Source organism: Dendronephthya gigantea, unplaced genomic scaffold (assembly GCF_004324835.1).
Source record: "Dendronephthya gigantea isolate DGI-Jeju-01 unplaced genomic scaffold, DenGig_1.0 000026F, whole genome shotgun sequence".
NCBI classification, from domain to species: domain Eukaryota; kingdom Metazoa; phylum Cnidaria; class Anthozoa; order Malacalcyonacea; family Nephtheidae; genus Dendronephthya; species Dendronephthya gigantea.
The window spans coordinates 1,521,822-1,537,000 of record NW_021163036.1 but is presented as its reverse complement, the minus strand read 5'-3'; the positions used below and the strand labels follow the sequence as shown (position 1 = coordinate 1,537,000).

The 15,179-nt window shown below is 39.5% G+C and overlaps 1 protein-coding gene across 1 annotated transcript; it reads left to right on the top strand.

The window, feature by feature from the left end:
* The first annotated feature begins 7,686 nt into the window (after window positions 1-7,686).
* On the top strand, window positions 7,687-14,987 carry LOC114523254 (AF4/FMR2 family member 4-like). The gene is made up of 5 exons (XM_028544119.1): window positions 7,687-8,116; window positions 9,128-12,386; window positions 12,465-13,629; window positions 13,810-13,932; window positions 14,385-14,987. The coding sequence occupies exons 2-5, from the start codon at window positions 9,129-9,131 to the stop codon at window positions 14,654-14,656; spliced, it is 4,818 nt and encodes a 1,605-aa protein (XP_028399920.1). The 5' UTR covers window positions 7,687-8,116; window position 9,128; the 3' UTR covers window positions 14,657-14,987.
* The last annotated feature ends 192 nt before the right edge of the window (window positions 14,988-15,179 follow it).

The following is a 15,179-nucleotide window of genomic DNA, read 5'->3' as shown; positions in this document are numbered from 1 at the left end:
TCTCTGTCACGGAAACTGTAATAATCCACTTGCGGTCAAAGCTTTGTGTATTTTTAGATGAAAAATTTAATCGCTTCACTGCTTATAGCTTATTTCTAAATGCTCCAAACTCATTTCTCATCTGCCTGAAAATAATTCTACAACCGCACGCCAATATAGTGTGTATATTCGTACGAGTATCAGCAGATTAAGCCGTTTGTGACATTAACATTGTCTCAATTTCTCGACCAATGTCGCCTGATCACGTCAGCGTTTAAAGTCACAAGTCCAACTGGTTTATATCTGCAGAGTGATGAGCTCAATCATCGAACCACAGTGCTTATGGAAATTTCTAAATAGACTGAGAATTATTCTGAATCATGCGGAGAAATATGTTATATATTCCACGAATAAAAAGTTTTAAGATTTTATACTATAGTTATGCTGCTTGCCCATTTGCTGTTAGTTTGGACTTCACAAACAAATGCAACTTTATGGTATCATAAACGTTTTGTAATACATTATACATGTTTAGGTGTACATGGAACATCTTTTCAAACGTGATTAAAACCTTAATGCGGTAAGTGTTGTGGTTTGTGTCAGAATCACAAAAATATATCTGTTTGTGTCTGAACTGCCTGAGAAAGATATCTCATGCAAACGTTGTGGTCCAGTGTAGGTAGTATTCTTCAATAAGCTGTCGTGGTTTGTGTCTGAACTACCTGAGAAAGATATCTCAAACGTGGTGGTCCAGTGTAGGTAGTATTCTACAATAAGCTGTCGTGGACTGATTTGTGTCTGAACTACCTGAGAAAGATATCTCAAACGTAGTGGTCCAGTGTAGGTAGTATTCTACAATAAGCTGTCGTGGTTTGTGTCTGAACTACCTGAGAAAGATATCTCAAACGTGGTGGTTCAGTGTAGCTGGTATTCTACAATAAGCTGTCGCGGTTTGTGCCTGAACTACCTGAAAAAGATATCTCAAACGTGGTGGTCCAGTGTAGGTAGTATTCTACAATAAGCTGTCGTGGTTTGTGTCTGAACTACCTGAGAAAGATATCTCAAACATCGTGGTCCAGTGTAGGTAGTATTCTACAAAAAGGTGCCGCGGTTTGTGTCTGAACTACCTGAAAAAGATATCTCAAACGTGGTGGTCTAGTGTAGGTAGTATTCTATACAATAAGCGGTTGTGGTTTGTGTCTGAACTACCTGAAAAATATATCTTAACCGCGGTGGTCTTGTCCAGTGTATGTAGCATGCTAGAATAAGATGAGGTTTGTGTTTATATCGTCGTTTTCTAGGCAAGCACACCCCACATTCCGGGAGGTATGCCCCGCATATTGTCAATAGATTTTGGAAGCGTAATTCAGCACGCTACTATATCCCAAAAAGAAAATATTTTTTGTTTGTTAAGTGAAGAAGCCTTTCTATTTCACACAGAATTTAACTGAACTTAGGAGTTTGGCTTTTTTTGCCGTTTAAAATATCTTTTATTTTGCCCAAAACCTGAACGTATTCAGGCTTCAGCTGTGTTCTGATTGAGGATAAATTTACTTACATCAATTGTTTTGAATCAGTACGTGTCCTTTGGCTGTCGCTTTTCTCGATTCCTATTACTTTCTGGCTGAGGTTTGAGGTAAACAAATTTGTGAAAACAATGAAACACGTTTATAGCTAATGATCATTAGTGAATGGCTGTGCCAAAATGATCCTATACGGAACTCACTACAAGGAACTTATTCTGATCCCCTGACGAAAGAAAGCGGACTATATATTTTTAATAAGGACATTCATGAACTTACGAGCCTATCATGGAAACATGTCTGAGGATAATTCTAGGCCTTGAAGACGTGATTCGACGTGGATCGTTTACTGTTTACAGTAAACTCACATTATGTTGCCTAGTATAATCTAGTTTTCCCTCCCAAAAACGCACATCGTATTAGATCAGATTTATGCTAAACTGAGACGGACTACTTGAAATGATTTGTAAACACTTGAGATCCGTGACGAGATTTTTGTTGCTGTTACAAGTTCAGGCTGTGATTCAGTCATTGTGAGTCCCAGAGCATGTTTAAAATTATTTTGAGAGGCAAATATTTGTAATGCGATATACCTTAGTTCGTGTGATGTGAATCTTGAAAATTTTGAAATTGCTAAATACAATTATTCTTTCATCCCTTATTGATTCAGTGTTACTACCTAGGGAGGAAACCTAAATTAAACTAATTTTATTTATACTGGATAGTTCTATCAGTTCTAAACTGTTCTTCCTAGAGGTCCAGTAAGGATCATCTCTTATTGATCCAGTGTTACTACAAGATGAAACCGAAACTAAACTAACTTTATTTATACTGGATAGCTCTATCAGTTCTAAACTGTTCTTCCTAGAGGTCCAGTAAGGATCATCTCTTATTGATCCGGTGTTATTACAGGAGGAAACCTAAACTAAACTAACTTTTTATCTATATTAGACAGTCTAGAAAAGTCTAGTAGGAGTGTAGAAATAATCTTTTAATTTATTGATCCAGTGCCACTACAGGAGAAAACCTCCGGCAATGCATGTCACGCATCAGACATGCGGTCGTCACGCGAGGAAAAGGTCAGATCGCCTGATACGATAGTGATGTAATATCAAATGCGGAGGTGAAATTCTAGAAGCAGCCTTCGTAGCTCATGACTGAACTATATTGAAAGATGTATTCTTGCAGCGTGGTGGTCTATCGTCACCGTTTTTTTCTAAGCTGAGTAGTTCAGCACAGATTGCCTGTATTGGTAAGATATTCTTCAATAAGCTGTTGTCGTACGTTTGTAAGGCGTTTGTGTCATCTCCGCAAACGTGGTCGTCCAGCGTAGGAGTACTCCACAATATTCAATAAGCTGTCGTGGTTTGTGTCCGAACAACCCGAAGAGAAAGACATTTCGATTCTCGAACGTCGCGTTGGAGCGCTAAAGCGTTTAGGATCTTAATTTCGAGCGGACTGAATGATTCATATCCAACTCATATTCAAGCCAGGACCGATGTTTGATGCATTTCTCTCACCGGCTCGACTTTGAGATGTATACGAATGATTTCCACTCGAAGTTAAGACCTTTAAAAGGCTTTAGAAACTATCGTACATCAGATGAAGTGCCACAACGTCTCAGTAACTGATTTACACCGCCAGATAAGCTGCCTGTTACTTCCTTGAAGAGTCAAAACTCTTTTATAGTATTTGAACGACGTCGAAGTATTGGGCACGAGCCACTGCTGTGCGTCAAAATAGAATAAGAAGAGAAACTCCCAAATAAAGCCCTTTATGAGACCGACTTGGACCAAAGACGTAACGTACTTAACTTTCAAAAGAAAACCATACACTCAAGTGGTTTAATGTTAGCATATATTGTTGTGTAGAACGCATTGGTTTATTTTTGGCACAGGAATTTCGTCTTTGTGATTTGGATTATCTAATAATAACTTAAAAAAGTACCAAAACTATAATTATTTCGCACTTTTTCGTCAGTAATTTCAGCGGTAAATTTAGTAAATTCTTGCTTCCGGATAACGTGAACTCAGAGGCAATAACACTACCAAAAAACTATTATCAACGGTAAACGGTTTACAGGGAGATCGAGACCACTCCAGGCGACTGAGACAAGCGTTATTTTGAGATCGGTTTCCTACCAGTTTTTAAAACTAAATTAAACGTTTTATAATTGCTCTATTACTTTTTAAGAAAATCCAGACCGTCGTTGACCGCCAAATAATGATGAAAATTCATTGAAATTTCATCAGGTCAAATCTTCGTTAATGTTATGCATAGCAGGAATTCCCGAATCGATTGAAGGACGCGTATAGAACGCGCCCTGACCTGGCGTGCTTCCAATGTCAACAATGATTTCCTGTGAAGTGTTAAGACCGTATGGCGTAATACATGTGCGTGCAAATGATACTTGAAGAATTCTTTTGGGCCAAAATCAATAAATCTCTTGATTCATATATATGCAGGAATGTAATCGTGCGGTTTAGCGTGGACATTCTTAAATTCAAAAGCGTAAATAGCTAACAATTCAGATGAATATCTATTTCTACAGCAGCAGCGCTCGTTTCAAAAGAAGATACAAATATAACAATTGCAAGACCTCTCAACGTGCAGCTGGGGTGATCTTATCTGGGACGCGTTATTTTATTAATTGCGGTGTGGTGGAGCAATCCTGTGAGGTAAAGCTCAAGGGATTAACAGCGCGAGGTTTGTTTCAAATTTGCGGTTAGGTTGACTGAAAGGTTTTGATAGGACTAAGAGAAGTCACGTCTCTTTTAAATCCCCTAGATTAAAATCATTATTGGAAATGCATACTCGTCATAGTCTAGAACTGTGTGTAGCCTAGGAAACGTCTAGAAAAGACCTATCAATTCATGTATAAATAAAGTTTAGTTTAGTTTACTTTAGTTTAGTTTACGTTTTCACTTTTAGAACAATCCCAATGAATCTGGATCACTCATCTGGATCAATAAGCGATGATTCCAGGCCCCTGGCCTCTAGTCTAGGACAAACAGTTGGCATAGTACAAAATATGTACAGTACTGGACTGGACTGGATCTCAGTCTAGTCCAGTCCAGTTCAGCTCAGTCCAGTCCAATCCAATCCAATCCAATCCAGTCCAGTCCAGTCCATATGTTGTACTATGCCTAAACAGTTCACTGTTTAGTGTTTATATCCAGTATAAATAAAGTTAGTTTAGTTTAGGTTTCCTCCTGTAGTAACACTGGATCAATAAGAGATGATCCTTACTGGACCTCTAGGAAGAACAGTTTAGAACTGATAGAGCTATACAGTATAAATAAAGCTAGTATAGTTTAGATTTCCTCTTGTAAACACTCTGCAAGATGATCCATACTGGACCTCTACAAGGAAAGGTTAATTTAGCTATCAGCATGTATTACATAACACTTTAATAATAAAACAGCAATGTCTCACTAGAGTTTCCGGTTTTCTAGCAACTGATTGGCTGGAACCTTACATCACAGCAATCGCAAATTGTTGAATGAAGTAATCTTATTTTAAAATAAAGTTTGGCAACTATTTATAGCCGTATGTACATACAGGTTCAATCTTATTTTCTTAAATTTGATCTCGCTTTTTGTCTGAGTTCTGCTCTCATTACATCCGGGCTGATCTTACGTTCGTTCCTCTCCCATTTACAAACAATAATCATAGCTAGTAATGCGATTATTCCTGTGGCAAGAAAACACAGCCCGATTGTTAAAATCCTCTTATCTGCGTCCTTCTTTTGTGTAAGAGAAATTGTTGGCTTGCCAATATGACCCATCGCTGGTTTGTCTGCCAAGAAAATATCAAGAGATGAATGCATACCGAAATATGAAGAGAAATATTAAAAAATCTTCAATATTTATCGGTTTGAAAAAACAGAAAAACCTACTTCTTTCAACCTTTTGATCATCTTCAAAATTTCCTTCCAAATCATTGCTTTCATCTTCATCTTCCCTGGAAAGCGCTTTCAATCCATCCTTCTTCAGATTTTTGACGCTTATCTCAAAATTATCCAAAAGACCATATACCTCAAGATGAAGACATGCAGGCCACTTCTTCCAGCCCGTGACGCGAAAATGCAGATACCTTGCACTGATCTTCTTTCGGAACCATTGACGGCTATAAAGCCCCTGAGATTTCTCGTTTACTTCAAAAATCTAAAGCGCAAATAATTCATTTTATTCCGCATCCAGTCATCCGTATAGTCCAGAAACTTGGCGGCCATCTTTGAAGTCATCTTTGAAGGTAGTTTTTGAGTTTTTTAACGTTTGAGAGTGATTATCTAGGAAGGTCTAAAACTATATAAAATACAATCATTTGCTAAATTTTATAAGAATTGAACGAATAACCGAGTCAAGACACAATTTTTGGCGTCAACGAAGTATTAGGCTAAACTATAGGAGTTAGCGTTCCAGTTGATATTCGAGTTGACTGATATAGCCAAGTGTTTCTTTGTTTCCGCGAGATTTCTTTGGCAAAACTGTTGATCATTTGAAGCTTCAAGTATAAGCTGCAGATCATTTGAAGCTTTTCACTGACAACTGATGACTGATGGGAGACTTCGCCGCGAAGCGATGGTCAGAAGCTATTCACTTGAAGAATTGTTGAATCACACAGCAAACAAAGAAAACATTGACAGACAGGGAAAATCTATGAAACTATCGCGACGAAGAAGTCCGGCGAGTTTATGAAAAAACGGGACTAAATCACATAAAAGTCAAAGACTTTGCAAGCAATCGGACAGAGTGCGTTCTTATTGTGGTTTAAGACACCCGAACCAAATGATGGAATCAAAATATAATTCAAACAAAACACAGATTGAGACTGTAAATTTTCGACTTTATTACAAAGTCATCTTTCGTCAAAGTCAGACGAAGATGACTTTGTAATAAAATCGAAAATTTACAGTCTCAATCTGTGTCTTGTTTGAATTATATTTTGATTCTCAAGATGTCTTGTTTATTCGGAATTTGCTTTTTACTTTACTTTTTTAAATGAGTGGAAAATCAAGTAACTTTTCATCAAATGTGATATAACAATTGCCTAAACATATAGCCAAGAATAAACGTGCATGCGGCCGTTTTTAGTTCGAAACTTAATTCGAGAAGCTTCTTGTCTATTTTAGTTTTACGAAGATCATGCCAAGCCGGCTGTTTCTTGGTTATTTTGGAGTCAATCGAGTAATGTACTGAGTTCATTTCTTGTATTTCTACGTGAAAAGATAAGATATGACGCAATATTTTAACCAAACATTTCCTCGTTTGGTAACTTTGGTTAACCACGATGTTTCCGACACCCGCCTTCTTCAGTTAAGTTCACAAATTCCTTTGGCTCAATGATAATGATAGAAGTGAATGTCTCTTCACTTTCAAACAACTTGCATACATGCATATCGATATCCATTTAAATATTTAACAGTATCCAAACTAAATCTAAGTTCTTTATATTCAGTGTAACACGTAACTGTCAGTTTCAATCCAATTGTTTTTGGCCGGGTGCTCAGTGAAAAAAGCTGGCAATACTGATTCGTTAGCGTCGCGTTCTCTCAAGATACCGAATGAAATTATATTTCATTATAATCATTGTGAATTCTTCCTTATTGAACATTTTAAAAGCAAATCGTCGGCTACCTGAATAATGGCTGCTGCAAACCGATATATAGCTATAGCAAGTTTCACTAAAGCTTTTACAGTCTGACAAACCTTTACAAGTCCTCCCTCTTTATACAAATGCCAATATCTGTCTTTGTCTTTCTTGTAACTCAATCGAAACTCCACCGCCGTGTCATCTTTCCTGGTCGCGATACCAGTAATGGTTCTTAAACTCCCCAAATCGATGCGGAAAAAATGCTTTTTGCGTTTTAGTTCTGCACCGCACCAACTACGTTCATGTCTGAGAGAAAATTGTCGGAAGAAAAAAGCTAAATCTTCCATTGAAATATCTCAATAGAAAGCAGAAAGTTTGTTCAGCTAACAATCCAGTAGCACTCATATTTCCTCTCTTAGTCCATATTTAAAAACAGTACCAAAACCTTTTAATTATAATCGCATAAAAAGCGTAGCAAACTTACATTACACCAACCGGTCGAACACCTTTTCTTAACAAAATAGAATTACCATAGCAATGATAGCATATAATAACTACGAGAAAAATCCATATTCCAGCAACGCGACGCATCTTTGCGCAAAAGGCGCGCGCCTCTTATGCAAATCACTTCGGGAAGCTTCATCTGTGACGTCACACAGGATTAATCAATGACGTCACAATACAAATGTATACAATGTTTCCTCGGGGGGGAAGAAATATAATGTTGCATGACGACTGGCAGGCCGATGAAATGGCGCAAAGCATGCGTTTAATTTGCCGTATAATTCAGAATACTGTTGCCTCGACAATGGTCTTTTACACAAGCTAGATACTTCGTTTTGATCCTTGGAGATTTACGCAAAGACGGGAGCGTTTTAGGTGCTGAAGTTAGTGCAAGAAAGCATACGATTTAAGGTCAAGAATTCGTAGTTTTTTTTATTAATTCGTACACAAACAATCACAGTTGCAGAATATTGACGGACATCGATCAATCCATCGTGACAGGACGAATAATCAAGGTAGGAGAATGGAGAATATCATTGTTCATTGTTATAAGCTAGATTTCACAGTAAAGGGGATCTTCACACATAAGATAATCGCGATTAATTGAGGCATGTTTTGTCGGCTGTATTCACAATGGTATTAAGATATACGAATTGGCTATTCGTGCTGCAACAGTACGCCGTTGAACGCCGTTGTACCAATCGCTTAGAGTCGATAAAAACAAATATTATCCCGACAATTGAAAGAGATATTTTGAATGCAGTACGAATAGCAAATCACACCAGTACGAAAAGCCACTTCCTCATTTTAATCGATATTAAACATCGATATGAGTGACAGAGTGAGAAAGCATTATACCTTTCGGAATTCTACTGACTTGCCACCAGCAATCAAAATCTCCAATAACTAGAAGAACGAGCTACGTGATAGTCTATTTTTTCGTGAAAGTTCACGCATTTCCCTTCGAGCTTGTCAGCCTTGTCCTGTTTATATCATTTGTCAATTGTCATTCCTTCAAACTTCGGCGGGTAACTTATGCAAATGACCAGCTTCTTTAAGACAATTTTGATCAATTTATCCGTAAATTAACCATTAAATATTAAATGAACAGGTTCCTCTCACAGGTTTCATCTGTGATCATAATATCATCAACTGATGAGGTAGACAATATATTACCACATAGATCTTGTACAACTCCCAGCTATGCCACAAGTTAGAGGCTAGAGTAGGTGGGATTTGTCATTTGTTGTGGGCATAAACTCATGCAAGATGGAATTTCAATGTGACCTTCAAAACAGATTTATCCCTGATTATATTTATCCCTGGTTAATTCAATAAGCAATATTGATTGGTGCTTTGATGACAAATTCAATGCAGCATAGGGAATATTTAATTGAACTTCACCTAGTTCTAAAGCAAGATTCCTAAAGACTTCATATATGTAGTTTAGTATGATTGTCTGAATGAATTCCTTCACATATGCTTAATAGGTATTATTTAGAACTCATGTAATTTTTGTTTTTTAGAATGTCCTCTCCTGAAGACTTTGTCATCAAAAAACAGTGTACGCCATTTTGCGAGCCTGTGTGTCAATTTTCAGGCCGCCATCACAAAATCTTGGTTGCAGTTATCAACTGTGTTGATAACCAAGGTTACAACAAATTTACCAAGACAATTACAAAGTTTTTGAGGAAAGGTTGGAATCTTAATGAGATCATTGATGACCCAGACCCGGAATTCAGATATCCTCTGCTTCACTGGGCAACTGTGCTTGGGAATATTCTTGTGTTAGAATGGTGCATTGAAAAAGGATTGGACCTTAACAAGAGGTGGGGACAAAGGAGTGAGACTGCTCTACATCGACTCATGGTGTGTGGTTACTCAGCACTACGAGAAAACTGTAATAACTTACTCAAGACATTTAAAAAAGTTGTCAAGCTACTAAAGGTACTTCTGTCGGCAAAGGACGACAACAAAGACCTCCCATTGCATGTGGCGGCGAAGATCCTTGTTGAGCGACCGCTGTTAAATGATTCCCGCTTTGAGAGCACCTACACGCAAATGCTGAAAATATTGATTCAAGTGACTTGTGAACTGGATGCAGAGTTGCTAAATTGTCGAAATAGGGATGGGAACACGGCATTGCATTTGGTGGCACAGCATGACAAAGGTGCTGAAATTTTCAAGCTGTTAATGGAAAGTGGTGCCGACTGTGACCTACCAAATTCGGATGGTTTGAAACCAATTGATGTTGCAAGAGAAAAGGATGCGACCGACATTATTAGCCTGTTCTTGGAGAAGAGTCAGAATGAAAAGAATGATTTTGGCCCAGAGGAAATTGGAGATATTGATTTAATATATATTGAGAGTGATGAAGACTCTGATAAGGTTAATGATGAGAAAGATGATGCATATATACAGAATTTGCTTGAACGAGTAAAACGGGAACCTGATGATGGTATGGACGATGGTATGGTTGATGGTATGAATGATGGTAGCATGGAAAACACAGACAAAGACAAAAATGACCCAGACTGGAGTTTTGATCCAAGTTTGAGTGCCTCATCACAGGATACTTTATATACTACTGAGGAAGATAGCTATGATGTTTCCATTGAGAGATCATCTACTTCTCCACTAAGTAAATCAAAATCACTAAATATAGGTTCTTCGTCAAATGAAATCTCTGAGAGCAAAACTAGGTCTTCATTCTCGAAGAAAGACGCGCGGTCGCTTCGTACAGAGGATGAACCTTCATGCGAATTGAAAAGAAAATCATCGGGTCAAGGGGCATCTGGAAAGGAGCCTGAGATGAAGAAATCAAAAGCCGTATCGCCAAAACTCGAGATTCAATTGGACATGCCTAAATTTAATTCATTAAAAAGAAAGATAAAAGAAGCGACTGCACGCGGAGAGAAAGCAGACGAAAGCAGGAGCCCGCCTCCAAATTTCACTACTCAGTTTGTTTCAGCTGGAGTTAAAAGGAAACTATTGTCCGAAGCATCGAGCATGGACAGTAATCAAAATAACATTGCTGGGACGGGACTCACAGTCGGTGGGAAATCACGTGAAGAGGCTAAAGTTTCTCAGAAACGCTCGATGACAACTAAAACCACCGAACAGCCCCTTCCAACCCCAAATGTATCACCTCTACCTCCAGATGACGATTATTCTCATTCCAAGAGTCTTGGTTCCATGGAGGAAGAGAATTCTCAGAGTTCCTTCAGCTCTTCAGCTGAGATAGCGTCGGCTTGTAAAAGACTGCAGAAGAAACTTAGCAGCGGAAATGTCAAATTAAGACCGTTTTTCAACATTCTAGAACCCGTTGAGACAACGGCGGAAGGACCAGTTGATAGATCCACCCCTAATCCTGATGTTGGTGAACCGGATGCCACAGAGCAGCACAGATCATCAGCATGTTCCGCATCAAATGAGACCCAGAAGTCCAATCGTTCAACTCCCAGTCCTTATGCAGCAGAACAGCAGAAGTCCAGGAAAAGTATAGAAGATGTCGTTACCAGTCTCCGAAAACGAAAGCGAGCCGGGACAAGCAACTCGTCAAGTCGTAGACAGTCTTCTGACAGCTCGTCAAGTGCAGAAAGCAGCTCATTTTTGGACGTTGAAAATGCTAAGCAATCAGACAGCATTGCAGCGCAGGAAGCATTTATATATTCACATGGCGACCAGGTTTCTGCAAGTCCTTCAGAACAGCGCCTAACTGTTGAATCCACATCAAATCCGCAGCAGAAAGCATCCGAAAGTGTCAAGTCTAAAACAAATGTATCACAGAATATCACGGACAGTAATATTGTCGTGAAGAAAGAAATCTTTGAAGGCGAGCATGGCGGAGAAGGCTTGAATCGTAGTTCAACAACTAGTCAAATACAGAAAGCTGGAAGTGGCGAGGTACTGCCACAGAATGAAAACCAAAGAGGTGCGTGTAGTGGTGAAGATGATGATGGTGTCAGCGTTACAACAGAGGGGTCGGACAAACGACCAAGAATTCCTCAAAAAGATTCGCTGATTCCAGGCAAAGTTTTCACCTCGATAGGGAAGTCCAATTCTAGTTCAGCTAATGATTCTCGCACATCCATGGACGAGCCTGAGACGACTGTTAGCAACAATGAATACCAGCCAGTAAAATCATTAACGGCTGTGGTGGAACATCTCACTGAGAGAGTTAGTGCACCTGCCAGTGGAGAAACTGTTGCAAATGAAGCAGACTACGATCCTCTACACAGTGTGATTGATGAAATCTGCGAAGAGGTGTATGGTATATCATCTGGACCACAGAGGAACAAAGATAAACAAGGAGAGACTTCTCTGCAAAGTAATGTCACCACAACACACAGGGAAGTGGTCGAACAGACCCGAGGACATGCATTGGCACCTACAGCTCATCCAGCACCAGACCAAACGGCACAACTGAGCCAAACTCAGTTAAGCGATGTGGAACGACATAATCAAGCTGAAAGTGACATGAATATTAAAATCAAACAGGAAGCAAGAGAGTTGGACTCCGACACTCAGAAGCAGAGAGAATGCGCCACACGTACTCATGACCAAGAAACATTTGTTACGCAAACTACAGTAAACGCACGAGCAGTCATTGAGTCACAAACTACAACACAAGGACATGCAGTATCCTCTACTGAGGATAGAATGTGTCTGACGAAAGCCTTACCATCCCAAACACAAGGCATCGTTTACAGCCCAACACAACAACAACAGTTGCAACAACTGTTGCAACAACAGTTGCAACAACTGTTGCGACAACAACAACGGGTACAACAACAACAACAGTTGCAACAACAATTGCAACAACAGCAGCAGAAACAGCAACAACAACAACAGTTGCAACAACAACAACAACAGTTGCAACAACAACAACTGCAGCAGCAGAAGCAACAACAACAGTTGCAACAACATTTGCAACGACAACAACATCTACAACAGATACAACAACAGCAAAGACAAACACTAGATTCTGAGCAAAGCCGTTTACTAGCACAGCTTCCTATACTAAGACCAGCAGCAACAAACGCACCACAACATATAACCCAAAACGCAACCAGACTTCAACATTTTCGACCAGTACCTGTAACAAAGCCGGTTTGTATACAAGTACCCAGGAACTTGTCACGGCAAACCCCAACAGGAAGCCAGAGACCTTCCGCTTTTCAACCTAGGACGCAGGATAGTCGACAGAACACTGGCGTTGGCATTGCAACCCAGAGTCTGACAAGACCAGTTGCAGCAATTTCGACCACGGCTAACGCAACAACTCACATGCCCAGACCGCAAACTCTGCCGACGCATGCCCAGAATGATAACCAGCCGCTTACATTCATCGTTCCTAATAGCCAAAACCCAAGCTCGTCCGTTCAATCGTTTCTGGTGTTCCGTCCCGCCAACAAATCGACGACAGTCCAGCAACCAACTCTCGATCAACTGAGGAATTTCATACAGAGCAAAACACGGGAGCAAATGGAGCCCAACGCAATTGGACAGCAATTGCAGAGGTTGCTACTGCCAAAGGCAAGAGAACAACAACTTCATGGATCAACGTCGTCTGCGGTTGGTAGCTCAAGCCTGAGCCAAGGCAACGCACAGACGATTAACGGACGCGCAGTTACGACGCGTGTCATTGGTCCGGACTTGGAGACAGCTATGGCGAACAAGATCACTATAGACCCAACTGACAGAAAAGCCATGAGTTCAGCTGCGCCAGTCAGCGCAGTTCCCACAGAACCTTCGGTCGCATCGGAAACTTGCAAGACGACAACACTGTCAACACAGTCGAGCCAAACTTCACCTCAGGCATCAACAAGCCCCAATGTAGTGTACGTCCAATCACAACAGCCGTTACAGCGATTCTCCAGTGTGGACAACCAATCAGAACCGCCGATACAGCCCGAGAGTAGTAACGACAACCACAACAATCCGGATGAGTCTGAAGACGAAGGACTGGGGTTGAACGGTTTCTCTGATGTGGACAACGCTAGGGATATGTTCAACGATATGGCAGGTAATGTATTGAAAGGGCAGTCTAAATTTGACCAGCTTTGGTTGAAAAATTTGCATGGTACGTTTGGAGACATACGGAAAACACTATTTTAAAATTTTTTTCTTGTATTCTTTTTTACAATGTTTTGGCGGTAGTAAATATTGCTGTCGGATTTCTAAGAATATTTTGCACGTATTTCAGGCGCTAAAAAGATGCTGGACAAGCTCGCTTCTCTCGTACCCAAGGCGGACATCTGTCAATTGCTAGAGAAGGCGAAAATTGATCGCAAAGAGAGCATTGATCAGTGGACAAATGAATATGAAGGTGCAGTATTAATCTGGATTATACTGGGGCTCTAACCGGAGCAAATTAGAATTGATGAAAGATCCTTTAGGAAGAACAGTTAGGACCCGATAGAGTTATCCAGTATACTGTAAGTTAGTTTAGTTTAGGTTTCCTCCTGTAGTAACACTGGATCAATAAAAGATGATCCTTACTGGACCTCTAGGAAGAACAGTTTAGAACTGATAGAGCTATACAGTGTAAATAAAGTTAGTTAGCTTAGGTTTCCTCCTGTAGGAACACTGGAAGAATAGTGAAGAACCTTTAAAAAATAGTTTAGTTTGTTCCCTTTCTGGTGGCATGAATAGAGTGAACAGTTTAGATAAGCAATATAGATAAGCAATATAGATAAGCAATAAGTATAGCCCCCTACCTAAAGTTTATATGGTTTGTGTTTAACAACTACATTACAGTGTGTATTTTGATGTGTTTAGCCGCTGCACGATGTGAAAGGCACAAATTTTTGGAATTTGAAAACCTTCGAGAAAAAATAGAAAGAGAGCAAGAAAATGCAAGGAAACTTTGCGAAAATATCATGAAGTTGAAGAAACAGGCAGAAGAGGTGAGAAAAGAGAAAAACAAAGCGGCTGAGAAGAAAAAGTTGTATCAAAATAAAGTTGCGGAAGAAAACGAGAAGATTCCGATGATCAGCAAATGGTTGGTTATGTTTGCAGACACAAAGGAGGATGATGGACCAGCAGAGTAGTGATCAGAGATGACCGAAATTTGTCGTGAGAGGTCGTGGCAATTCATGCATGTTTACATAATAAAATAGGTGAACTGGTGTTGAAAACATGACTTTGACATCAGTACAGTTTGTGACTTGGTCTGCATAACACACCAGTCACCACCAATATATAGCACCAGAGACCTTTATTATAATAGATTGTTGAACGTCTTGTGTGATACAAAGTTATTTACAAAATATATTTTTGTATTTTTTGAATGGGTTCCTCCAAAGTTGAGGGTTATAAATTTTATAAATTGTGTTATAAACCTTGTGTGTTTAACTTTCATAATTATATATTTCAAAATAACTTCCATTATTATTTTGTGGAGTTTGTGCTTTTGGTAGAGTTTTGAGGAGACTAGATTAGGATGCTGCTTTACAGAGATCGGTGCATTTTGAGTTGCAATTTTAGCCAAGCAAAGGTTATAATTCATGATGAGCTTCACTGGCAGGAGGCACTGGTTTCAACCTGTTTAAATACTTGCCTGTTAGTAAAGCT

Coding starts and splice junctions, on each gene's coding strand:
- LOC114523254 (XM_028544119.1), top strand. CDS start 9,129: ATGTCCTCTCCTGAAGACTTTGTCATCAAAAAACAGTGTACGCCATTT. Junction 12,387..12,464: donor TGTTGCGACAACAACAACGG/GTACAACAACAA, acceptor CAGTTGCAACAA/CAACAACAACAGTTGCAACA. Junction 13,630..13,809: donor TATGTTCAACGATATGGCAG/GTAATGTATTGA, acceptor CACGTATTTCAG/GCGCTAAAAAGATGCTGGAC.